The 25,442-nt window shown below is 49.3% G+C and overlaps 9 protein-coding genes across 9 annotated transcripts; 3 read left to right on the plus strand and 6 right to left on the minus strand.

Annotated features, from left to right (window-relative positions):
• Nucleotides 1–408: 408 nt before the first annotated feature.
• ASPWEDRAFT_112364 (DUF292 domain protein) lies at nucleotides 409–1,602 on the minus strand (the record flags this gene model as incomplete). Its single annotated transcript, XM_040828320.1, has 2 exons — nucleotides 409–668; nucleotides 747–1,602. Coding segments are annotated over 2 exons (1,116 nt in total), but the record flags the coding sequence as incomplete, so codon positions are not given.
• An 821-nt stretch (nucleotides 1,603–2,423) lies between these two features.
• On the minus strand, nucleotides 2,424–3,970 carry ASPWEDRAFT_109814 (SUN domain-containing protein; the record flags this gene model as incomplete). Its single annotated transcript, XM_040828117.1, has 3 exons — nucleotides 2,424–3,306; nucleotides 3,357–3,589; nucleotides 3,650–3,970. 3 exons carry the CDS (start codon nucleotides 3,968–3,970, stop codon nucleotides 2,424–2,426), a joined length of 1,437 nt encoding a protein of 478 aa, XP_040688766.1.
• A 329-nt stretch (nucleotides 3,971–4,299) lies between these two features.
• Nucleotides 4,300–5,056, plus strand: ASPWEDRAFT_491064 (uncharacterized protein). The gene has a single exon (XM_040837214.1). The coding sequence runs from the start codon at nucleotides 4,629–4,631 to the stop codon at nucleotides 5,019–5,021; it is 393 nt and encodes a 130-aa protein (XP_040688767.1). The 5' UTR covers nucleotides 4,300–4,628; the 3' UTR covers nucleotides 5,022–5,056.
• A 436-nt stretch (nucleotides 5,057–5,492) lies between these two features.
• Nucleotides 5,493–6,758, minus strand: ppm1 (protein C-terminal leucine carboxyl O-methyltransferase ppm1; the record flags this gene model as incomplete). The annotated part of the gene is made up of 2 exons (XM_040833036.1): nucleotides 5,493–6,382; nucleotides 6,473–6,758. The coding sequence occupies 2 exons, from the start codon at nucleotides 6,756–6,758 to the stop codon at nucleotides 5,493–5,495; spliced, it is 1,176 nt and encodes a 391-aa protein (XP_040688768.1).
• A 181-nt stretch (nucleotides 6,759–6,939) lies between these two features.
• Nucleotides 6,940–12,521, minus strand: ASPWEDRAFT_40237 (ubiquitin-protein ligase RKR1). The gene is made up of 8 exons (XM_040835277.1): nucleotides 12,047–12,521; nucleotides 11,586–11,979; nucleotides 9,799–11,530; nucleotides 8,892–9,739; nucleotides 8,429–8,845; nucleotides 7,996–8,369; nucleotides 7,645–7,944; nucleotides 6,940–7,591 (listed from the first exon to the last, which is right to left on the minus strand). The coding sequence occupies exons 1-8, from the start codon at nucleotides 12,344–12,346 to the stop codon at nucleotides 7,070–7,072; spliced, it is 4,887 nt and encodes a 1,628-aa protein (XP_040688769.1). The 5' UTR covers nucleotides 12,347–12,521; the 3' UTR covers nucleotides 6,940–7,069.
• Nucleotides 12,522–12,866: 345 nt separating this feature from the next.
• Nucleotides 12,867–15,280, plus strand: ASPWEDRAFT_27766 (TFIIH/NER complex ATP-dependent 5'-3' DNA helicase subunit RAD3; the record flags this gene model as incomplete). Its single annotated transcript, XM_040833037.1, has 3 exons — nucleotides 12,867–13,268; nucleotides 13,320–13,436; nucleotides 13,493–15,280. The coding sequence occupies 3 exons, from the start codon at nucleotides 12,867–12,869 to the stop codon at nucleotides 15,278–15,280; spliced, it is 2,307 nt and encodes a 768-aa protein (XP_040688770.1).
• Nucleotides 15,281–15,665: 385 nt separating this feature from the next.
• On the minus strand, nucleotides 15,666–20,927 carry ASPWEDRAFT_27767 (DNA-directed RNA polymerase I core subunit RPA190; the record flags this gene model as incomplete). Its single annotated transcript, XM_040833038.1, has 4 exons — nucleotides 15,666–17,258; nucleotides 17,321–20,087; nucleotides 20,144–20,635; nucleotides 20,743–20,927. 4 exons carry the CDS (start codon nucleotides 20,925–20,927, stop codon nucleotides 15,666–15,668), a joined length of 5,037 nt encoding a protein of 1,678 aa, XP_040688771.1.
• A 205-nt stretch (nucleotides 20,928–21,132) lies between these two features.
• Nucleotides 21,133–23,205, plus strand: ASPWEDRAFT_491237 (U4/U6-U5 snRNP complex subunit PRP3). The gene has a single exon (XM_040837217.1). The coding sequence runs from the start codon at nucleotides 21,263–21,265 to the stop codon at nucleotides 23,033–23,035; it is 1,773 nt and encodes a 590-aa protein (XP_040688772.1). The 5' UTR covers nucleotides 21,133–21,262; the 3' UTR covers nucleotides 23,036–23,205.
• Nucleotides 23,206–23,376: 171 nt separating this feature from the next.
• ASPWEDRAFT_27769 (RNA-binding snoRNP assembly protein NAF1) lies at nucleotides 23,377–25,338 on the minus strand (the record flags this gene model as incomplete). The annotated part of the gene is made up of 1 exon (XM_040833039.1): nucleotides 23,377–25,338. One exon carries the CDS (start codon nucleotides 25,336–25,338, stop codon nucleotides 23,377–23,379), a length of 1,962 nt encoding a protein of 653 aa, XP_040688773.1.
• Nucleotides 25,339–25,442: the final 104 nt, after the last annotated feature.

Genomic DNA, 25,442 nt, shown 5'->3' on the forward strand with positions numbered 1-25,442 from the left:
CTTTCTTTTTATCCTCTTTCCTTCTTGTGGATTATTTCCTTGATGCATGACACGACCAAAAAAGCAAATTGGACTTGCTCAGCTTGACTCGACTTGAGCGTGGTGGAACAGATGATGGTGAATTTAGAGTATAGACCAGACCAGTTGGATGTATCTAGATACATACCATAATATTTACACTTGAATGATAGACTATGTTCTACAGATTGGTTTCGAGCATATGAAGTAAAGTACTCTATGAATAGATCAATAGCGTTGGATATCACGCAAAACAGGTATCATGACCATAATGATAATTGACGCAACCAACACTGCCCTGCATATCATGCATAATGCATATCAATAAACCATCTACCCACGTGGGTAGATTAACTAGGAAACCTTGCATTCTGCAAGATAAGATCTATACTATCTCCTCAACGCCGCAAACCTCCGAGTCAGCTCATCCAACTCCGGTATCCCCCCAGAACCACTGTTATTCTTCGGCTTGGCCTCTCCTCCCCCAACCTGGCCTCCTGTCTCATCTGATCCTGGCAGTTTCACGCGAGGGCTGGGGTTATCTGTTCTCGGGCCCGGCGGGGCAACGCTCACGGGACTCTTGCCGGAATGCAGACCTCGTGGTGGTGTCACTTTGTTCAGTTCGGAGGCTTCCGAGGCGCGCCTTGCTTCTGAGAGGGTTGGGCGGGTGGTGTCTGTTTGTTTGCGGGGGGTGGATGGTAGATTGCTCGTGGTATTGTCGCCATCACCATCACCATCACCATCACCACCGTGATAATCATCATCGTGGCGCTGATCGAGGAACTCCGGAGGCGCATCGCCCAAATCCGGCTCGACTTCATCGCCGCCGCCGCCCTTGGGCCAAACCACCCCGTACGCATGTGCTATCTCCCGCAGATAAAGATCCACCAGTTCCTGCGTCGGCGGCCGCACTCGTAACCCCTTCACCAGCCGTTCGGGCACAGAAACCCCCTCGATCTTATTATCCTGCGCCAGAGTCATGAAGTCCTTCCCGTATCGATCCGTAAGTTGAGAGCGGAGCATGTTAAGTTCGCGCACGTCATGCGGGAATCGAGACCATGCGTAGAACACCGCCGCGGCGGCTTCATCCAGCGCCGAGTCCATGTAGCTATCATCATCGTCTGTATCATCCCGTCTCTCCTCAGCCGCCTCCCCACCCGACGGCTTCTTGGATGATAACGAAAACGGGAACCCGAGAATACTACTATTCTTCTTCTCTTCGGCTTGTCGCGCATTCGCATTCGCATTAGCTGCTGCTGCCCCACCACTCGCCGCCCGCCGACTCATCTCCTTCGCGACCTCCCTCGCCCGATTCCGTGCGCGACCACCCCTCTCCCCGAACGCGAGCTGATCGAGCACGTTTGCCCGCGCGAGCAGCAATTCGCAGTACAGCTCTACCATTTCCATGACTTCGACGCCGGTGTCTGTGGCGATGACATTTTCGACGCGAATGCGTGCTGAGGCGTCGCGGTTTTCGTCGAGGAGGGAGGCGAGCTCGCGGCGCTGTACGACCGAGGAGGCGGTGTCTTTCTTTTGGAGGAGGCGGAGGCGCGGGATTAAGAGGCGGAGGGTAGATACTAGTTTGTTCTGGAGGGGAAAATTATATTGTTAGTTGGGTCTTGGTGAGGGTGAAGGGGAGGATAGCTGGGCTGGCTGCTTGTTGTTGGTGCGGGGTAATTCATTCGAGGGAATGAGGAGTAGATCACAGGGAAATCATGGTGGTTTTGATTTCATATGATGAAATAAAGAAGACTTACTGTCTGTATTGATACAGGCATCTTGGAGGTTGATGGATTGGTTGATGTTGATGAAGGGTGAATGAGCCGTTGACTGTCGGCGGGGAAGTTCGTTGATCAAGCTAGCACAGGCCACTGATATACAACTCCACCACTGACGTCTGACTCGGACAGCTTCAAGGCAACAACAATCCAGCCCTATGGATTTAGTTCTAATATTACGCGATCTACATGGCGATCCCCAATAACTTTGAATGATCGGTCAGACAGCCCTTTCATTCCTATATACTTCCAGCTTGCCAAAATAATATAAACATTACCAAAATCAAGTAGTAAAAACAAGAAAATAACCCCAATCAAATCAATCAGAACGTGTCGGGTCGTCGAAGATAAGGCTGAGCGCAAAGGATTGCAAGCAGAAAGAACTGCTGAAAAGCCCTGGTATAGAAAACAAATCAAAAATCGTCACGTACAGGCAACGTCAGTCGTCAAGAAGGTATATGAAAAAGGGTAAGATCATTCCAACAGGAATGGAAGAAAGTTCGGAATAAATAAGACGGCAAATCTTCAGCAGATGACTGAAATTTGGGCTGGAATGGGATGATCAAGGGCTGCCGGACTTTAGGTATGAACATGTCAACGATGTGGCACCGCCACGAAGCCTGGAGTCTACAGACTCAACATGGCAATCGCAACGAAAGCGCTCAAAGTCATGCTCAGAATTGAGACCACAATAGTACCAGCACCGCCAGACTGGGTAGTCGTGGACGGCGAAGCCGAAGCAGAACTGGGACCGGAGGTTTCCATGGCAGCAGCTTCGACACTGCCCGTCTCGATAAAGACGTGAGGCTGGTAGGTGTAGCTTGCGGAAGCAGACAGGCTTATCCACTTGCTGCTTGGGAACATGCCCGAGGAGCTAGGTTTCAAGCTACTGGAGGAAGTGATGCTTGGGGTCTGTGTCGAGCTGGAAGAGATGGTGCTCGATGAAGATGTAGATGTGCTAGAGGTGGTACTGGAGGTCGAGGTAGTCGATGGAGTGCTGCTGGTGCTAGTACTGGTGCTGGTGCTGGTGCTGCTGGTACTAGTGCTAGTGCTAGTGCTGGTAGGAGCTTCGGTGCTCGAAGGGGCAACAGTGCTGGTGGGAACTTCAACAGTCGCAGACGAGGAATCTCCGCCAGACTTGTCGAACACAACAATGTGACCCTTCTCGCCCTTCGGAATAGTCACCACACAGAAGGCTGCGCCGCCAGCACCCTTTGAGCTGCTGCCACTGATTTCATTGACTTTGTTGACTGCAGGATCGATCTTGCATGGAGTACCATCGCATTTGTCACCCTCGCAGACCACCTCGACACCGAAATCAGGCACGACATCACGGAAAGGTGTGCTAGGCTCCAGATAAATAGGGTTCCATCCAATCTTCAAGTAGGTGTCGCCATTCTTCACGGTGTTGGCACCAGCAACGTAAGGAGCCCAGTTACCGTAGGGGTGGTCCGAGGTACCCCAAACACATGCGGTTTCGGCGTCAATTCCTGGAGGGTTGATGTAGAAGCTTTATTGGTGTTAGTATTCAATCAAGCCTCTATATAAGAGGTGACTCACTGAGCAGATGTCTCACACCAGTAGCTGGAATCGGGCACAGCGAGAGTGGCCAGTTCCTGGACCAGAGTAGGAATCAACATGGCCTCGTTTCCAGGCAACACGGTCTGGCAGAAAGACACATGCTTGCTGGCCTTGTTGTGGGCACCCACAGCGCCAGTACCATCAGCGCAGTAGGGCTTGTCGGGGAAGGGCTTCTGGATCTGTCCATCCTCATCACAGAAAAGACCACCGTTCTATTTACCAATTAGATTCCGGACTCGACATGGCATCTCAAGCTTATCGCAAGCACTTACCATGGACATAGGGTAAGAGTAGGAAGTAGCCTTGGGATCCCACTGCATCGAGACCTGGCCTGAGGGGCACGCGTATGGGCAGTAACCTCCAGGCTTACAGGGCTGATCGGGACTCATGGCCCAGCCGCCATTGTCGAGATGGGGAGTAATGGAAATCAACCCCTCACCGGAAGGGAATTTGCAGTGGCCTCCCTTCTTCTCCAGAGTTTGGACATCACGGTGGTGATGTCTTGCGTGATGACCGTGGCCATGCGCGGCTTCAACACCGGCAACCAACGAAACGAGTGCGGCGGCACGAGAAAGCACAATGTCGATCTTCATGATATCGGTTCTTTTGGTTTATATATTCTGTGATCTATATAATATATCCTAGTTCGCAATTGGTCGATTGTCTAGGTCCTTCTCGAGATGGCGGGTGAATTGTAGTTGAACCTGTCCAGCGGAACGCGTCGAAAGTAAAGACTGAATTAAGCGATTGAAAAAAGAGTGTATAACGTAAAAAAGAACGACCGAATGTAAAAGAAAGAACAACAACCACCGCCAGAGAGGCCAAAAGGGACGCAGCGAACAGGAATGACAGCGAAAGACGAAGAGGAAAGAAGAAGAAGAGAAAAAGCAGAGAGAGAGACAGAAAGAGGCAGCCAAAAAGGGTCCATCCCGGCTCAGCCTTAGCTAGAATCTGTCAAGTATGCCTCGCCCAAACAGGAAAAGCCCTGGCACAGGCGGATTTCCCCATCGGGACAGCCTCGAGGCCAATTTGGCCAAACCTTGTCTTACGTCTGGCTCGGGCCCCACTACCCCCAAAACCATTGGTGCACTAATACCAGGGGTCGACCAATCACTGCGGTTAGCGTCTTTCTTAGCCCCGACTGTTCGTGGGCAAAGTGTCGCTGTGGGGGAAGGTGGGGCCTGTTAGTGGACGAGGGTTCTGCGGCGCAATCTCCGAGGAGCCAATCAGAGGCAGTAGAGCCCGTCCGACATGAGGAATGCTGCGATTTTGGCAGGTGTGATTCTCCTATCCCTGCGGCTGTCATGTTTCCATCACGAGGCGAGAATTTTTCTGTTGCTTTTTAGTCGAAGCGATGGACAATCATTGTCAAAGAGGGTTAGGACAATATCCATCGAAGGATGGAACAGTCGGATACGATTACGAGGGACCTTTTTTTCTCTCGTAGCGACAGACACCATCAAAACAAACAAAAGCAACATTCCAATCCAAGCTTTGATTTCATGTTTTCTTTTTCCTGTTGAATATGTGCAGCTCAATTCTGTGTCACGGGGAATGATTGAATATCCGAAATATGGATTGACTGGAACTATCCATGGATCAGGTGGGATGAATATTGGGCGAAAAGTGAATCACAACAAATAAGATCGACATTCAGTCGGACTCATCCGAATTGATCGGATCAACAGCAGCTCATCTCAGCTTCCTCTGCCCATCACGAATAACATTCCAGGCCTAGAACCTCGATTTTATCCAGCAAGCACTGACTAGTCAACACCGTCGAAACTCTCGTGCTCACGGGGATCGTCCTGTCAATCCCTTCCGTGAAGGGGAAAAGGGGGCATTCGTGTAACCCGGCCGAACTTCCGAATCTCATCGAGCATTTTGACACAAAAGACTAAATAGTCAATGGTCTATGAATGATAGTTGCCGACATGCGGTGTTGACAACTTGGCAGTGATAATTGGACGATCCTGGGTCGACTTCCGATGTTCCGTATATTCTGGACTATTTCCATGAGATGCAATCATATGTTATATGCCAATAGCCCTCTCGAGACTATCCAACAACCAACGTTGATTCCCCTGGTCAAAGCTCAAGACACCAGATGGCAGCTCATTCCGACTGCCCTGCAATGCTCTTCCATCCTTCAAATCCTCCACTATCCCCCTCTCTCCATCCCCACGCAATGCAATAATGTCGCGCCAGTAGCCTCCACTCCTCCATTTCGTCCAGCATCTCCAACCCTGCAACCCGTTCCTTCTCCCCCTCGCTCACCCATTGTTCCCAGATAAAATCCACATCCGCAGCAGTTTGGCCCCCATCGAACCCGTGCTCCGCTAGCCGTTGCCGCTGCGCCTCTAGCGACGCGTATTTATGCAGGGTTTGCAGCTGGATACCCCGTGCAGCCAAGTTCGACACCATGGTCCGGCCAAAGGCATCATCGGGGCGGATGGGCTCGTAAATGATGAGACCCAGTGGTGCGGTAGACGAGGATACGGGAAAGAGGGTTTTGGTAAAGTAGCCGACTACGTCAGCGGCTTCGCTGGGGGTAAGATAGACGAGACAACATTCTGAGATCAAGAGCGTGGGGAGTGTTGTGTCTACTCCTGGTAGACGGGTGATCGCTGTACTGTCTTGCGGGGAAGAGGAAGAAAACGTCGGTGGTGTTTGTTTTGCCAATGATCGTAGATCAATGGGATGTATGTGGTAAGATGGCGAGTGCAAAGCATCCCCTGCGTCTGAAATCGTCACTTCACCAGATCTCCCTACCCCTAATGTCCGCTGCAGAAGAGGCAATGATCGAATCAATTTGATCTTTGCAGCTGCATTAACTGGGAAATCAATCTCATGGTAGACAACATCCGGAGGCTGCTGGAAGGAAAGTAGCCGGAAAACACGCGTGTCCGACCCCGCACCCAGCGATATAATCTGTTTCCGTCTTTGACCCTGCTCGAGAAAGTTCGAGACAAGGCGATCGATTGCGGTCGTTCGGACGTAGGTACCTGTCATATTTCATCCCCCGCCTTGGTAAGCCTGTCTGCCATAACTATTCCGGTGACAATCCGTAAGTGGCGGCGCGGTCGCACACATACCTCTGTTGATGATGGGCAGCCTCCTCGTCTCCAGCCCAGGGGGTGTCAATGCTTGTGCAAAGGGGTCCTCGAGATACCCCAAATTGACAGCACTCAGCCGGGAAACACTGGCATCGTTGTCTGTGCCCTGCACCACCCGGTCTTTCCCTGCGCTACGCGTGCCAGGACTGCTGCTGTCTTCGCCTGCAGAGCCAGCGCTGGCACCTCCGCGACCTCTGAACCGGCCGCGAGCTCCTCCTCCTCCGCGCCGAAGTGTGTTGAGGTTGGGAATATGAGAGGCGGACATATCCGGAGAGTAGTGTATTTCGACAGGGTATGATGAGGTGGTGGTGAGGGGGACTTGTTTGGTGGGGGGTTTCCGGTTGCCGGATTTCCCCGCAGTCGGTGATTATCATCGATGATGTCCCTCCAAAGAAGGGATCAACTGTACATCATTCTGCTCATCTACTGCTTATAAGGATTTAATGTGGTTTGTCTGAACTCTGAAAGGTATATATATTTGATGTGGAACTTTTGAGCAAATGTACTGATCTATACAATCAAATACCCAATTTTAAATCATCACCTCTATGTCTAACGTATATCATCCGTTCCCCTTCATACATAAACAAAGTTGTTTCGGCACAGCGGACAGGTGCTCTGGTTGCTGCTCTTGAACCATCTGTAGAGACAGACAGAGTGGAAGGCGTTCTTGCAGGTCGCGCATCGTTTGTTCGGTGTCTGCATATCCGTTGAGATGACCGAGTAGCAAATTGCACACTCGCTATGGCCCTTCAAGGCACCCTGCACGTTCTTTCGGAATGCTAGCAATCCATCCACCAGGTTTCCGTTGGCAAACATGATTACACCTTGAATCGTAATCAACCAGTTCTTCCACTTTCTCTCGTCCACAAGGACCCGGCTTCTGCCGACAACCAACGCAGGCTGCAAAGGATAAGCCGGGGGAAGGGAGATGGATAATGCAACAGGCGGCGATTCCTCATCCACCACAATACTTGCGATGATTTCTCCTGTCTTGGGCGATATCTTCACATTCAATGCTCGCTCCTCGTCCGGATCTTGAGTTGCACTCCATTCAGTGACACCTTGCAGAGCGTCGATGATGATCAACGGTGAAATCTATAGCTGAGGTTAACACGATATTCGTTAAGTGCTAATGAAGGTGTTCTTACGAATTTCTCGGTCCAAGTCTCGACCGGTCCCTTGATACGCTTCTTCGCGTCGAGCCACCAATTTTTCGTCATGTTGGAAAGATGCTTCAGACACAAGAAGTAAAGATGCACCAAAATCCATTGCGTCTCTTTCTCGGACGTTTCCGATTGATCTAGCTCGAAAGACCGAATGTCGAACTTCGATGCGTCAATGACCTTTTCATTGGACTTTTGGAGGAAGTCGAACATGAATTCCAGCAGCGGAATGAGGCTGTCGTTCTCCTTGATGTTTGACACGTAGTTTTCTTGAACAGGAAGAGACTGTCTATATGTTAGCCTAGAAATTCACAAAGCTATGCGACTTGAACATACCGCATTAGAAAAGTGGTCAAACACCACCTTCCAGCTTAACAGATACGATCGTATAGTAGTCCATATCTTGTCATCGCCGTGTGAAGAAGCTATCGATTCCATTGTGGGAGCCTCAAGTAGCAGAGACATGAGCTCATCAGGAAGGCTGACCGTGGACTTCGACAATGCCACATTAAACGATACCTGTTCTTGGATGCTAGGAATATATCGGTGAAGAACAATGTAGGCACCACACTGGATCACCCGGCTCTGCGCTGTCAGAAGTGGGAATATCCTGTTCACATCCTCTAGCTTTTCAACGGGTATCGTGTTGACCAAGCGGCATAACAGCCCAACCGTCACATCCCGGGGTAGATGGAAAGCGGTTTCAGAGTCTGGTGTTTTGTCAAGTTAGTGGAGATCCTTTCCTGCAATATGGTCATACAATACTGACCAAATTTCCGCAGAGTCGATATTAAGTTGTTGCAAAGCGTAGCCTTTCGATCCGACCAGGCGTCCTTCACATCGTCGTTACTATCTTCGTTGTCTGCGATGGACCTCAATCGTGCGAAGAGTCTAAAAGATGAAATCAAAACTGGCAAAGCTTCGTCGCCGCCACTCGCTTCTCTCCACGTTGTACTGAGAATTTCCATACTTTCCTCCCAATGCGAGCCATATATTTCATGGAGACAAGGAAGAACAAATGACAGAGTCTGAATAATTTCAGCTTTAACCCCCTGTGACTTTAGCTCCGACTGGAGACATTGCATAAGGTGCTTGACAAGGAAAACCAATCGCTGTGTTGGAATTGACGCAGCAAGATTTTCTTCCCCGGAGAAGAGAATATTGAGGAGTGCGAGCTTCCGAAGACCTAAATTAAATTAGCAGGCATACACACCTAAAATTGAGGTGCTTACCATCTTTCCGTTCATCCTGGGGCTTGAGTCCTGTGGAATCAGCAACGAGCTCGTTGCAAAGTCTGGTTCCGGAGGGGTTGGAGATGACCAAAGGTCGCAATACAGAAAACCAAGATGCCGAACGGATAGCATTTGCTGTGCGGCTTTCCCTGCAGATTTTGGTAATGTCTTCCCCAGTGACGATATTATCCAAGGAGTCCAAACCAGCCATAACCCTGGCAAAAGCTTCTCCGACACGGTAGTCTTTTGGAGAAACGCCTCCTAGATTTTCCAGCTTGCTCTCCCAGCAATGATATAGCACGGAGGAAATTGTTTCCTTCTCGGAGTCTATCACCTGGCTGTTCGAACGGATCCACGTGTTGATCAACTTCCGACCATCATTGACGATTTCCATGTATGCCTCTCGTTGCTCGGGAAGCTCTAAGCCAGCTATGCCATTGCAGTTCTCGATGCTAAGATCATCGTCAATCACTTGTATGGCCAGTGGTAAGTTGTAGAATAGTGTTTCAAGATCCTGTGTCCCGAGGTACTCTGCGACTTCAAACAACGAGAGGATCCGGGTCGTGAAATAGGCCAATCGGAATGCAGACGAACAATGATTTGAATCACGCGGTATTCTTTCATAGCTTCCATAGAAAGTATCGGGCAGTTCACGATCGATGAGGTGAACGATACCGCCAATAGGGCTTGTGATAGCAGTTGATACTCGAGGCGGAAGCTCAAGGAATGGTCCCAAAGCATTCTCCCATGATTGACGAGAGGGCAGGATTTCTTTTGCCAATTGGCCCTTTTCCTCGGGTTTGGAACTTTGGAGCAGTTCTTCCGCAATGTTTAATAGCGATTCAACCCTAAGAAGGAATTCAGTCAGTGTGCATAATCACAGGGTAGTTTGGATTCCATCACTTACGAGAGGGATTCCTCAGTAACATGGTCGAACCCGTGCCGAAGAATCTCCAGACTTGACTTGGTGCTTGTTTCGCTGACAGAAGTTTCTTTCAGTGTCTTGATCAGTGACTCTGCGAGGTTTGCTACTTCCTCAGAGGGGGATTCCGTGAGATAGAGTAGCTTCCCCGCCAATTTCGAACCATGGGCCCCGTTTTGGAATTCTCTAACCGCGGTTGGAGCAGAAGTTGCAAGCTGAGAGAGTCCGTGCAAGGCATCAAAGACAATGTTCTCAGTAGACAATGACTCAATTATCGACAAGAATATGGAATCCGTCAGTTCGCCCCTTGAGGTCTGGTTCTGGAGAGCAGCAATGACTATTGGCCAGTAAGAAGGATTGCCTTTGCAAGCCCTATCTAATGCCCGCATGATCAACGCATTGAGTCCATTCTTATCGTCGATTTCTTTGAAATCGAGGGTTGAGAGAAGCTTCTTAAGAACGTCTGCATTCGACTGTTCTGGCCCAAGTTGTATAACCCGTTCCACGATCTTCTCAAAGCTCGTGCCAAATCCATCCCAAGAACGGCATGACAAAATGATTGCAGTTAGTCGATCGGCTGATGGTGAAAACAGGAGTTCAGGTGCATCATTTTGGACGAACTTCAGCAGCTCCTCCGAGCGTCGGGCAATCGGTGAGTTGTTGTTAATTGTTTCTTCGACCACCGCGGCTGCTCCATACGGTTTACCGTTCCGAGTCTGCAACACCTGCAAGCAATTTTCAAGAAGTGGTAAGCCTGTTTTCTCAAATACGCTTGATATCCGAGGCTCATGATCGACATCCGTTGACCGGGCAAGGGCGGCAGCCTCCAATGTGAGAAGACGTTTGGCTTGCGCGCATATTGCGTCCTGTGACATTCTGAAATCCTTCGATTGCTCCGGAGAAGACAATTTGACGGATTCAAGTACACCATCTGACAGCCGCGTCCATAGCAGTTCTAACTCCCTTTCATAATCATTCTTAACTAGTGTGATAATATAATCGGCACAAATAGCTTCAGCTGAGGGCGCAGGTAGTGACCATCGAGCAAGATCTGGCTCGGCTTTAACATACTGCTCCAATAAAGGAGACAGTCTTCCTTCGATAAACTGTTGTTTGTCGTCTTGAGAGAGCAAAGTCGCCAGCCATATTCCCGTGTCGATATACGATTTCCACCCCACCAGTTGATTTTGTCTGGGCTCTTCTCTTGAATTGAGACCTTCTTGGAAAGCTTCTGTCAGAGCAATGGCACTTGGCAGACTAATCCCACCCTCAGCAACAGTCGATTGCGATTCAGTCTTTGCCAACGCTTGTAGTGGAATAACCTGCAACAATTGAGCAAGATTTGGCCAGAATGAGCCCGAGCCGCCCTGGGACCCTTTCTGGATGTATTGCAATAGTCTCTTCGAGGAGGATGATTTTCCGGTGTAATCGTCTGTCCATAACTGAGGCCTTGCGGATGTTGCCTGCAACAGGCATTCGGACAAATCGGAAGCAGATCCTATCTGAGAGATATGTAAAGACTTCCCGATCACAGCCGCGCTTATGATCTTCCAATCAAGCTCTTCGGGCTCCTTTGAAACCGCCGATCGAAGAAGTGTATAAACAGACCGGCGAACAAAAGGGTCTTCATGGTAGCAGAAAGCAAACAGTGACTTGCTACCTAGTAGGCTTTCAATCGCGGGAAGATTCTTTTGAAGATCCTCATGGGACGAGGTTCCTGAGCAAATCCGAGTTAGATTTATTGTGAAATTTTATCAAGTGTGCCAACAAACCTAAGATTCGATTAAATAACAAAAGTGCAGTTCCGGCCACTCGGGCATATTTCGCTTCAGCATCATCGGGCTTAACTGTTCGCTCATCACTCAGTGTGAGAGGAGTTTGCTGGAGGATGACATCATCCGCAAAATCCAAGACAGAGCTCTGGTAGATCTTCCACACACTGTTCCTCTTCTCATCGGTTGAGAACACCCGTGTAAATGACTCTACTGCAGATCGTTGAACTGGTCTATCATTGTCATAAAGTCCCGCAAGCCATGCCCCCACCACCTTGGGTAGATAGCGGGCAATGCGCTTTCCCACGAGTCCTGCAACAGAGCCTTGAATGGTATGAGCCAACTGCCTTACTCTACGAGCGAGGTCGATTGACGCCCGTGGATAGATTTTAACCTGCAAGAGGAGAGACACGATTGTTACTATATTGCTCCAGAATGTACGATGCAGGTTGTGGACGTACCCAGGCCTCTAGAAACCCATCATCAAGCGTCCCACTGCGACCTTCTACCGTGGCGACGTAATCTTTCAAATCATCTAATGCCTTTGTTCTTGTCACTTCATCTTTTTTCAAGAAGTTCTTGAATGCGATAGCCAATTGCGCCTCTGATATTTGCGACAGATCTGGTGGCTCGGCCACATATGTAAGAGAAGACGGTTCCCTTCCTTGGCTAGAAAAAGAGCCTGAAAATCCCCCGAAAGAACCAAAAGTGCTAGCAGCAGCACGGCTGCTTGAAGCCTGAGACTTGAACTTTTTACTCATAATGTGGGGTTGGCTGAATACAACCAAATGGGAACGAAAGGATTAAAAAAAGAGTGTGGAAACAAATAAAATGAATAAGAAGAGTCCTAGCAATCGTCGACTCCAAATTTTCACGCAGACAGGCAATAATCTAACCGGGAAGTTCTCATCTCCAAAATTCCCTGGGGAGAGTTGCTGGTTTCCAATGCATATCAAAAGGCGGCGTGATAATCGGCGACCCGATAGGCAACAGTCACGTGGGCTGGTGTCATCGATCGCCCAAAGAGGAAAAGTCGACGCGGTCCTCTCGCGCCTTCGAATGAGAGAGCTTCAGTTGGAATCTCTTCGCCGCATTGCTCCAGAGGCCAGCACCCAACCGTCACAATGAAGTTCTTCATTGAGTGAGTTTGACTGTTTTTTGTTTGGGGATTCCACTGTTATTTGCAAGAGAAGAAATTCAAGTCTAATCGTATTTTATCTAACCAGTGACCTTCCCGTGCTGTTCCCTTATCCTCGTATATACCCCGAGCAATATGCCTACATGTGTGATCTCAAAAAGACCCTCAGTGCTGGGGGTCACTGTGTCCTGGAGATGCCTTCGGGTACAGGAAAGACAGTATCTCTACTATCGCTGATCGTTGCGTATCAGCAACATTATCCGGAGCACCGAAAACTCATCTATTGTTCTCGAACCATGTCCGAAATCGAAAAGGCCTTGGCTGAGCTTAAGGCGCTAATGAAATTCCGTGCCGAACAACTTGGATATACCGAGGACTTCCGTGCCCTAGGTCTAACGAGCCGAAAGAACTTGTGTCTGCACCCGTCGGTTAAAAAAGAGAAAAGCGGTACGGTCGTTGATGCAAGGTGCAGAAGCTTGACGGCAGGATTCGTCAAAGAAAAGAAGGAAAGAGGCGAGGATGTTGATCTCTGCACATACCATGAGGTATGCTGGCTCATCTCATTTGTTTCTGGGCTGACTGCTAACGTTGCATAGAACCTTGATCTCCTCGAACCTCACAACCTTGTTCCTCCTGGCGTTTTCACTCTTGATGGGCTATTGAAATATGGGGAGGAACACAAACAATGTCCTTACTTTTCAGCACGGCGCATGGTAATCTTATCCAGTATATACATGTGTCTCATGTTTTTCTAACCACATTTTGCCAGATGCCGTTCTGCAACATCATCATCTATTCTTATCACTACCTCCTCGACCCGAAGATCGCAGAAAGAGTATCGCGGGAGCTCTCGAAAGATTGCATAGTGGTCTTTGATGAAGCGCATAACATCGACAACGTCTGCATTGAGTCCCTCAGTATTGATTTGACTGAAGATTCACTTCGCAAAGCCACAAGGGGAGCAAACAACTTGGAACGGAAAATCCAAGACATGAAGAGCTCTGATGCGGAGAAACTTCAAAGTGAATACTCAAAGCTGGTGGAAGGGCTGCGCGATGCAGAACAAGCTCGAGAAGAAGACCAGTTTATCTCAAATCCTGTCCTACCAGATGACTTGCTCAAGGAAGCCGTACCAGGAAACATACGTCGAGCGGAACACTTTGTCACTTTCCTCAAGAGATTCATCGAATACCTCAAGACTCGAATGAAAGTCACCCATACCATATCCGAAACACCGCCTTCTTTCTTAACACATGTCAAAGATCTGACCTTTATTGAACGAAAGCCCCTGCGGTTCTGCGCTGAACGTCTCACTTCCCTGGTGCGGACCCTGGAACTTATTAATATAGAAGACTATCAGCCTCTTCAAGAGGTTGCAACATTTGCAACCCTGGTCGCCACTTATGAAAAGGGATTTCTTCTGATTCTTGAGCCGTTCGAATCGGAAGCAGCAACTGTGCCAAACCCAATCTTACATTTTACATGCCTGGATGCCGCTATTGCGATCAAGCCGGTCTTTGATCGATTTAGCTCGGTTATCATCACATCTGGAACTTTGTCGCCTCTTGAAATGTACCCCAAAATGCTGGGATTCAACGCTGTCTTGCAGGAGTCTTACAGCATGACTCTAGCACGTCGATCCTTCCTACCCATGATTGTCACTCGTGGATCGGATCAAGCACAGATTTCTTCCTCGTTCCAAATCCGCAACGATCCAGGTGTTGTGCGCAACTACGGTAATCTTGTTCTCGAATTCTCTCGTATCACGCCTGATGGAGTTGTTGTCTTCTTTCCATCATATCTATATATGGAGTCTATCATCAGCATGTGGCAGGGCATGGGCATTCTAGATTCAATTTGGAACTACAAGTTAATTCTTGTTGAAACGCCCGATGCACAAGAATCTTCTCTGGCTTTGGAAACCTACCGAACAGCGTGCTGCAATGGTCGGGGTGCTGTCTTGTTCTGCGTGGCTCGAGGAAAGGTTTCAGAAGGTATCGATTTTGACCACCACTACGGGCGCGCTGTGTTGAACATTGGTGTTCCATTCCAATATACAGAATCTCGTATATTAAAGGCTCGATTAGAGTTCCTGCGGGAGAACTACCGCATCAGAGAAAACGACTTTTTGTCCTTCGACGCCATGAGACATGCCGCTCAATGTTTGGGTCGTGTCTTGCGTGGCAAGGATGATTACGGTGTCATGGTTTTAGCTGACCGTCGATTCCAGAAAAAGCGCACGCAACTTCCGAAATGGATCAGTCAGGCTATGTTGGAAAGCGAAACGAATCTCAGTACAGATATGGCTGCCGCAACAGCAAAGAATTTTCTGCGCACCATGGCCCAACCCTTTAAAGCCAAGGACCAGGAGGGGATATCCACATGGAGCTTGGCTGACTTGGAACGACATCGAGAAAAACAGAGAATTGAAGAGGAGAGGGTGCGGAGAGAAGAGCTCACCAACGGACATGGAGCAAATGGCGCCCGGCTTGCTGTTGGTCAGGATGAATTTGACGACGACATTGATGAAGATCTCATGATGCTGGATGCACAGTGAACATAATTTTGGGAAAACACATTTTGCCATAGAAAGCGATTTTTTGTTTTGTCAGTGGCGTTTTGACTTCTGGCCTAGTCGAAAAAATGAGATACCATGGTGGCTTGGGCTTTGATTGAATAATAAATAATAATACTCCATACATAGAATTCATAAGTAAACTTGGACACATTTGCACTAGTATCTGAAAATTCTATTTATCAGTTTTCACAAAGTGTATGCTATCTGAATAGGAACAAGACTTTTCTTATATTCGCTGAGACAAACTCCGAATCGTAAGACACATCAAAAACAAAGAAAATGCGTGATACACAATCAGATGTTGCAAACATATACAAGATAATGGCAAAAAAATTTATAACAAATGGAACACATCATCCACCAACTATGCTACAGGAGCGAGAACATCAAATGCACCAGTTCCCACGGTTCCAGAGCGACCGACAACGATTCTGCTACTGGGGCTCTTAAGGTTGTCAAAGTCCCTCTCAAGCACGGTGTCCTTGAGGAAACCGACTGTCGTCTCGAAACTCATCTTGGCCAAAGGCGACGAGCTATCCTTGACGAGGCCGTTACGGTTGAAGGCACGGAAGCTGCCAGACTGTGTCATCACATCACCGATCAGGTTCAGGTGACGGTTGTCAACCGAGATACTGTGACCCTCGAAGACCTCGTGCATTTCCCGGATGATGGATGCACGGGCGGCTTCGACACCGTAGAGGTTCAGCATGTGGTGGATGGAGTTCGTGTAGAGACTGTGGGGCTGGATGATGTCCTGGTAGTCACGCATGGCTAGCAGGTTGACACCGTCTGTGATGACCTGGGCAGGCTGGTTCTTGCCCTTGTCTGCCTCCACATATGTACAGTCACCGAGACCAGGGATGGACTGGATAACGGCGTTGCGGGCCGCATTCTCGACCAGAGGGAGCAGAAGAAGCTTAGGGGTCGAGATGTCATACTGGAGCTGGATAGTACAAGAAGAACCCTTGTTGGGGTTGAACTTGAACTGTGTTACTTCAGCAAATCTGCCCTTGATATCTTCCTCTCGCAGCTTGGTGTCCTTGGTTTCCCCATCTGAGTCCTGATCATCAGAAGCATCATTCATCTCCACATCGCGTGTTTGTTGAGGCTTGTCGTTCTCGTCGTCGTCATCGTCATCCTCGGAGGCGTCTTGTTGTCGAACCATGTCAACTTCATCATCCTCGGGGCCTTCATAAGAAACCTGGTTCGAGCGGTTCTGAGCACCTCTGGCTCGCTTGGCGTCGTCCTCGTCATCTTCGTTGTCATCATCAGCAGGTTCACCTTCACGGTCAGGGCCGCGAGGAGCCTCCTCGATGGTACCAACAGAGACACCAATCTCAGGTTGAGCGGCCGAGAAGTTCTTTAAAGACTTTTCATCATCCCGTTTCTTGAGTTCGGCTCTAGTGAGCTTCACAATTTTGGGGATAAACTTGTTTTGCAAAGTGTTCTGCACATCCTTGATTTGGATGGCATACTCCTTCATGTATTCTTCGGCTGCGAAGAACGTGAGATCAATGTCATAGACCTTGGCCTTCACGTTGCCTGATGTAGTCCTTTCCCGGACTTGGACCTTGTCGATAATCTCCGCAATGCTAAGCTTGCTGATGGCCTTTGCGAATTTCTGAGAATCATCCTTGCTCATCTCTTCGTTCAGAATCAACGTCATTGTGGGGGTCATGATGTGAGCACTGGCAGTCATAACAATTTCACGCAATCGGGGAATACCCAGTGTCACGTTCTTTGCCGAGTGTCCAGCCAAGTGGAAGGTGTTCAAAGTCATCTGGGTCGAGGGCTCTCCAATAGATTGGCTGGCAACAATTCCAACCGCCTCACCAGGGTCCACAACCGATTTCAAATACTTCATGTTCATCAAAGTATCAAAGGCCTTCTTAGTGATGACACCCTCGATGTTCTTCTTCTTGTCTTTCAGAAGCTTGTCATCGTTGCTATCCTCGTACTGTGAAGATATCAAGTTAGTTATGTAAAAATATAGATAAGTATAGTTAAATAAATTCGTACCTTCTTGAGTGCGGCAGAGAATTTCTCAGATGTACTGCCCAGGTTTCCTCCAGGGTGGTAGCGCGACAGCACGGGGTCCATAGCATCTGATTTTCCTGTCTTGCGCACCTTCTTCATTGCATCCTTATGCCAGTTTGTGACCTCGTCCTTGGCCAAAGTTTGGTAGTCATTGGTCAGGTTGACTTGAGACATGATTGATTTATGGTTTGAAGCAAGGAAATCGAAATCCTTAAGATGCACCTGTTTTGTGATATCGAGACCATCCTCTCCGTAAAGGAACTGAACAATGGAACCGTCGGAGGCCTCACGGACTGAAGTATCATACTCCGCCCTCAAGCCTTCCATACCCTTGATCAAACAACGTTGCAGATAACCAGATCGAGAAGTTTTGACAGCCGTATCAATAAGACCTTCACGACCGGCCATGGCGTGGAAGTAGTACTCTTGGGGTTTGATACCAGTCAAGAAGCGACCACACACGTAACCACCAGCCATGGGATGAGTTTCAAAGGCTCTGAAGGATGGCAAAGTTTTACCACTGATCATGACGGGGACACGTCGACCTTCCAAAACCTGCTGGCCCAGGTTACAGGAAATCAGGTTTGCGTTGACAGCAGAACCCTTGGCTCCGGATATTGTCATCGACTGCATCTGGTTTCGCGGGAACTGCTTGACAAGACCCTTGGGGAGACAGGCCCGAGTGATCTCGGAAGAAAGAGAGCCACCTTGGGCGTTTGCAACACTATCCAAGCCACTCTGCTTCTCGTCAACTCGAAGGACTTCTTCCATACGTCGGCGCAGCTCGGCATCCTCATCGGGAACCTTGATTTGGTCCAAAGTAACATACTTCAGCGCAACGTCACGACCAATTCCGGCAGCCTTGCTTAAGATCTCCTTGCGGACACGATCGCCTTCTTTGGTCAATCGAAGATCATCGATACCGCAAGTAAACGCACGCATGTTCAAGAATCTGGTCAAGAGTCGTCCAAGAATACTAATGAGTCTTCCTGCAATGGTATGTCCATAGACTTCGTGAATGGAGTCAATAAGACCACCAGCAGTTGGACCAACTTGCTTCTTGTCAAGAATACCGCAAAGCATCTCTCCATCTTTGAAGATAACGTTTCCTTCTTCACTGCCTTCGCCCCATCGTTCTCCGGGTGTTGAGGACTTGCTCTTCAGGTTAAGACCAGCGCGGCCCGGGGGCATGATGTTCTTGAGGATCGTCGTAATCACCTGCTTTCCGGTCCAAAGACGTTTCGGTCGAATGATTGCCGGGTCCACAAGCTGGATCCGTTCCGTAATGGTGTGGGAGTTCTCTGGTCGCAAACAGCAGTAGAGAAGTTGGTGGTAATCTTCCTTGTCAAAGAAGCTATCCCGGCAGGTGAACCATGTTCCCATCGAGATGTGGTCCTGAATCAAACCTCTCAAAGGCTTGCCGGACGTCGCAACAAGGTATTGGTGGTCAGCATCAGCAAGCATCATAGCCTCCGAACGAGCAAGCTCATTTTGGGGGAAATGCATGTTCATTTCATCACCATCAAAATCAGCATTGTAAGTGTTACAGTTGGCGTAGTGCATGCGAATGGTTCTTTCATTTGACAAAACCCGAGCTTTGTGACCCATGATGGACGGTTTATGCAGCGTAGGCTGACGGTTCATTAAAACGACATCACCAGTCGTGAGATGGCGGTAGACCTTCTTGTTGCGAGATCCCTTCATTCGCCAGTTAGACGGGGCAAGTAGCTGGTTTGCAAGTGCTGTTCGCTCGTCCAGGCTTTTGAACTTGAGATTTGTGACTTGACCAACTTCATTCTCAATAGCAGCAGCACCAGGGTACTTGTCTGGGCCATTGATTACTGCTTGCTTCATTTCCCAAAAGTTATGGTTGGTGACAGGTTCCGGGTAGGTCAGCTTTTTGGCAAATACCAGCGGAACACCGATTTCGTTGGTCTCGATGTTGGGATCTGGCGAAATGACACTACGAGCAGCGAAGTTAACTCGCTTACCCATCATGTTCTTTCTGAACAAACCCTCCTTCTTTTCAAGGATCTGCTTGATGCCATTCGCAGCTCCAGCTCCCGCCGGTCCAGCCAGGGAGCTTCGGTCCTTATCAATAAGGCTATTGACTGTATCTTGGAGTTGAACGATTGCCTGAAGAAGGTCACGGTAGTCCCGCATCCGAGTGGCAGAGTCAGCACCCGCATTTTGTCTTTCCTTGCTAATTTGATTGATAATGTCGCAGTTCTTCAAAATCTGGGTAAAGGGTGTGTTCTGCTGAGCTTCGAGGATTTCGCCTGGGCCTTGCGCAGCAGCAGGGCGGTATTTGTTCGGGGGAACCAGGATATTCTTAATGAAGAACATGTCCGCACTGACTCGGGACTCCTTCTTTGGCAAAGGTCGAGAGTTGTACACAAGGTTGAGGATCTCTCCGTCCTTTTCAAAGAGTAGCGCCATCGCGGCATGAACTTCAGGTGAAGGCATATACTGCTGGGATTCAGAGGCCGCTTGATTCTTGTCCTCCATCTGCGTTATAACGGCATTTCCGCGAGCAACTTCTTCCTCTGCTCCGTGGGGCTCCGAAGCCACACTGACTGTATCCGAGGCGCCGTTCTTCTCTTTAGAGTTAAGTTTCTTTTCCTGCTGGAGGAGGACCAAGGAATTTGGTGCCTGGAATCCAGCCTGTACCATAGCAAGTCTGGACTTCTCGGGCAAAGCCTTCTTGAAAATCTTCGAGTATTTATCCCTCCGGTAAGCTGGCGAAATACTTTGATTTCCATCAGTAAATTGAAGCATGTTTGATACATGAATAGACAAACATACCCGCTGCAGTTGGTACACTTTTTAATGCTCACGATGTCCTTGAAGAACTCCTTGACAACGGCTCGTCTCTGCTCCGCGGCAATCGGATTCTTTGCGCCAGCCATCAGGCCTTGCAGCTTCCCCGAAGCTTGCGCTTCGCGAATGCTCTTCTTGACATAGGAGTTTCTCTTGGCGATCAAATCGTCCTCGTCCTCGTCCTCACTGCTGGAGCCTTCTCCATCCTTCGCTGGCTTCTTTTTGTCTGTCTTCCCGGTTCCCATCGAGTCTATGACTGCAGTCTCGTCGACCAATCCGTACTGCAAAAGTCGCAATTTGCATACATATGCATTCACATTGACCCGGGACATTTGAAGGCGATGGCAATAGACGCATTGCGCTCGAAGTAGCCGATAAAGCTGGTCGAAAAACGTTACATTATAAACATGAACGGGTAGCTCAACGTGTCCAGGATGGCCAGTACAAGACCAGGAGTTTTGGCGGCAAGTCGTGCAGCTACAAGGAATCAGCCTTCGCCGTATGCAGGACAGAAGCAAAGATGGAAGTAGATAATAGCAAAAGCAAAAAATAATTTCCCGAAGAATGCAATGAGAATAACTTACACATGATCACCCCATGCGCCCAAAGCTGGGTCGTATAGACCACCAGGAACAGGGTTGTTGAAAGAATCCAAAGTCGGAGTATTGTGAATTCGCTTTACAGAAATAGTTTTGATATCTTCATTCGAATAGACTCCAAAGTCGACCCCTCCAATGGAGGATGCCACAGGCCGTGCGAAAGTCGCCATGGTTCCCGCAGCTCCAGGAGCGACAGAAGACACTGGCGGTGCGAATTCTTTTTTCCTGTTGCTGGCCTGGAGAATAAAATGCGGATTCGTCGGTCTCGAAGCTGCGAAAAAAGTTCCACCCCAAGAACTTTTTTCTGCCGTGCGACACCGCCTTGCGTCCACGTTGGATCATCCCGTGATTTATTCTCCTTCCACCACATAACTTATCTCGCATCTCTCCTCCTCATCCTCAACGCTCTCGCGGTCTAGCTGTCGGTCCCAGCTTCTTCTCGATAACCAGTCATACAACTCGACTGTGATCCGCGGGTGAGTGGTGTGCTTTTCGTGTCTCAATAATGGCGGACGTGTCAGGCAACGTGCTGAAGCGGCCTCATCCCGAGGACGAAGACAATAACTCACAGAAAAGATCCCGCTCCAATCATGGCTCTCCAGCTCCAGCACAAGGAGGCCCTGCCTCTGGCAAGGTCGACATTGAAAAGATGGTGGCCGAGGCACGAGCAAAGGCAGAAGCAGTGCGCGCCAGGCTTCAAGCTGCGAAAGGCGCAAGCCCAGCCCTGACACCAGCAGCGCCAACCCCTAGTGTCACACCACCATCGGCCAGTCCTGCTATGTCTAGGCTGGAGCAAATGAAAGCAAGAGTGGCAGCAGCAACAGGGAGAGCCAGCACGGCGGCTCAGCCAAGAACGCACACTCCTGCCCCGACTTACCAGCCGCCAGCTCTTGATGATGAAGGTTCTTCGCGAGCTCGCGGTGGTTTAGATGTCGGTCTTCATCCCGCTTTGCTTTCAGATACCACTCCAGATTTCCGGGGCGGCAAAGGGCGGCAGGCCTCGCAGCAAAAGTTTGGAAACCGGCGGGTCGAGTCGCCGATGCCTGAGAGACAAGAGAAAGCCGGGCTTGATCTTTCAGGACCTTCACTCGACGAAATCAGAAATAATCCTTATTACGATCCGAACCTCGGCCCCAAAGCCACAATTGCGAAACCACGACAAACGCGACAGCTCCTTTTCAACCAGAAAGGAAAGTATATACAACAGGCGGCTGCTCTACGTCGACAGGCTCAGCTGGAGGCTATGAAGAAACGCATTGCGGAGAGGGCAAGACAAGCTGGTATTGATGAAGATCTGGATGTGGAAAAGGCATTTCTTGTGCCTGCTCCGCCGGCAATTGAATGGTGGGATGAAGGTCTGGTAGACGGACCCGACTATTCTGCGATTGAAGACGAGAAGAACCTCAAGATCGACACCCCAGATTCCATAGTCACTCTCTATGTTCAGCACCCTGTCCTCCTTGATCCTCCCCAGGACAAGCACATGCCTGCTCAAAAACCTATGTATCTTACACACAAGGAACAAGCTAAGATCCGTCGACAGCGAAGAATGGCCGACCTCAAGGAGCAGCAAGCGAAGATCAGATTAGGTCTAGAACCTGCGCCTCCACCGAAGGTCAAGAAGTCCAATCTCATGCGAGTTCTGGGTGAACAAGCAGTCAAAGACCCCACGGCCGTTGAAGCCCGTGTGGGCCGGGAGATCGCGGACCGTCGTACACAGCACGAAGCTGCCAATCAAGAACGTAAATTGACCAAGGAAGAGCGTCGAGAGAAGCTCGCAAGTCAGCAGGAGAAGGATGCTGAAAAGGGAATTTTCGTGTCTGTGTATCGAATTGACAGCCTTGCTAATGGACGCAATCGCTTCAAGATCAGCAAAAATGCGGAACAGAATGCTCTTTCTGGCGTCTGCGTCATGAACCCCCGGTTCAATCTGGTCGTTGTCGAGGGAGGTGCCCACTCGATCAACGCTTACAAGAAACTCATGATGAACCGAATCGACTGGACAGAAAATGCTGGTCCAGGAGCTGTACGAGAGGGTAACCGTGAAGCTTCAGCAGCGTGGTTAGCCGCTGAAGACGAAAAAACGGGTGACTTGAAAGATCTCAGCACCAATACCTGCACCCTCTTGTGGGAGGGTCAGGCTAAGGGTCGCTCTTTCAGAAAATGGCTTGGTGCCCGTGTGTGCGAAAGCGACACGCAAGCAAAGGACGTTTTGGCTCGAGCGAAGATGGAAAACTTTTGGGTTCTAGCGAAGAGCTCAAAGCAGAGTGAATCGTGAGTTTGTGGGCAATGCAAGTAGTCAATTCTGCCTTTATACAAAACCGAATACCCAATACAAATAAAGGCAAGTATCATGATTATCGCGAAGTTTTCTGGTAGATGGATGATATGCTCATGTATAGTAAGCAATAATATTTTATTCAAACACACTTCTCACATAAATTATGTGCTATACACTTTACATATACCAAATTCAACGGGTTAAACCAAAGACAATAACTTTTCTATTCCCAACCGAAAGCCATATGACCAGCTCCTTAATATGCAACCATGTAAGTTTTAGCCAAAATGATTAGAGGAAAGACATCAAAAGAAGATCATGAATGTGGTATCACAGCATCACTGGGGTGGTGGCCCTTGGTTTTGGTTGCTCAATTGTCGCAAAAGATCCAATTGCGCCTTGACCTGATCAAAATTCATTGATGGGTTCTGGCCCTGCGGCTGTCCAGCTGCCTGCTGTGGTTGCTGATATTGCTGCTGTTGCTGTTGCAGGGCAGCTAAGAATAGAGGGTTGATATATGGGTTAGTTTGTTGAAACTGCTGTTGATACGGCATTTGAGGCATCTGAGGCATCTGGAAGGGGAACTGTGGTGGGGTTGCGCTTTGAGCATATGGTTGCTGCTGCTGCTGGAAAGGTGCAAATGGGAATTGCTGAGGCAGTCCGTAAGCACCTTGCTGTGCCGGCTGGTAAGCCTGCTGGCCGTAGCTTGCAGGTTGAGGTTGAGAGTCCGTAGCTGGTCTTGGCTGATGGGCCTGTGGCCGAGAATCACGAGAGTTTTGATCGCGGAAGTCGCGAGACCCTCCTCTACCACGCCCACCACGACCACGATCACCTCGGCCTCGGCCTCGACCACCACGGAAGCCAGAGCCTCTAGCAGAGGGGCCATCGCCCTCGACCGGTGCCTCTTGTTGGCCCATAATCTCGTGCAAATTTTTTGGGCGGGCAAGAGGAGTGTACCCATCTTCACCTGCATCGTCATCATAGTTGAGTTCAGTGTGACTGAGTTTCGATGGGCCAGGTTGTCCCTTTTTCGCTCTCGCTGGACCGTTCTCATTCCTGGCGTCCTTTCTCTCCTGACGCTTCTGCTTCAGCTTTCGCTTGTATTCAGCCTCTGCTTCGTCGTCGGAAAATTCGACTTCATCCTCAGCAATTTCTTCGTCGTGGAAATTCGATGCATCGCTTCCCTTGATTCCTTTGAGGGGCTGGGTGAAGACGAATGTAGAGTGTTGCTCGACATAGTATATGTTCGTTCCTTTAGATAGACCGTGTTGCTCGACATCGGCAGCACTTGGGAATCGAACAGCATACAATGGATTCTCGACTCGGCCCAATGTTTCAGAGACCACTCCGATGACGTTCCGGTTTTCGAGACAAAGCAATGAGCCTGACTCGAGCACCTGATATTCTCCCGAAACACTGGCCTCGATGAGAATTGTGTTTTCCACAATTGCGGTGATACTACCCAGGAAAACTGTTTTCATCTCGGGAGTAACTGTAATGTCTGGGATGGGCGGCACATCATCTACTATTTCGTTTGCCGTTTTGATATGTCCGCCCGATTTACCCTTGCCTTCTCCTTCGTCATCAGAGCCAAGTTCTGCCTGCATCAGAATTCGGGCTTGTTCTTCGGCACTAAGGATTGGATAGTCTTCGTCATCACTGTCATCGCTGTCGTCTGAGGAATCCGTCGAACTGTCAGAAGACGACTCGTATGGAGAAGAGTCAACCTCCCATTCCGGGTGCTCGTCTTCGTTCTCGGGCAGAGTAGTATCCATGGCATCAGGGGCAGGTGCCGCGCCGGTCTCGTTCGACCTCTGGTTTGCGACTTCTTGGTTGTGCTGCTCGCCATTTTGCTCCACCTCCATCGCTTCTCCGGCTACAGGCACTGGCTCCTGTTGCGCGGTGGTCTCTGGTTTGTTCTGGGTGGTTTCGGTCTGGTCGTCAACATTGGTGTCTGCAACAATGTTCTCATTTTCTGGATTCTGGGGTGGATTCGATTCGTTATTCGCCGGCTGCATATCCTTGAAAGACTCGTTGACGAGATTTAATCCTGGGATTATAGGAGCTGGATTAGGAGACGCGGATGGCTCGCTCGGTTGACTTGTCGCGACAACATTTTTGTCTTCGTTATTGTTCACAGGCGTTCCTGCGGTCCAGGGCGTGTTGTAGAAGTCACTGCCATCATCGGGTGTTCCTGCGATGGGTGGCGTATCGTTCATACAAGGACGTTTAGCAGGAGGAACGTCGCTAGTACTTCCTGGAGTCCCATGGGACTGACCATGCAGTTTCTGGTCACTCATCTTGGACTCGAAAAAATAGAGTTTCAAGAAAAATAAAATAATCAGAGGTTGCTTGCAGACTGATCGAGCAGGTGAAGTCAAGAAACTTTTTTTTTCCGGGATCT

Source organism: Aspergillus wentii, assembly GCF_001890725.1.
Source record: "Aspergillus wentii DTO 134E9 unplaced genomic scaffold ASPWEscaffold_4, whole genome shotgun sequence".
Classification (NCBI taxonomy): Eukaryota; Fungi; Ascomycota; class Eurotiomycetes; order Eurotiales; family Aspergillaceae; genus Aspergillus; species Aspergillus wentii.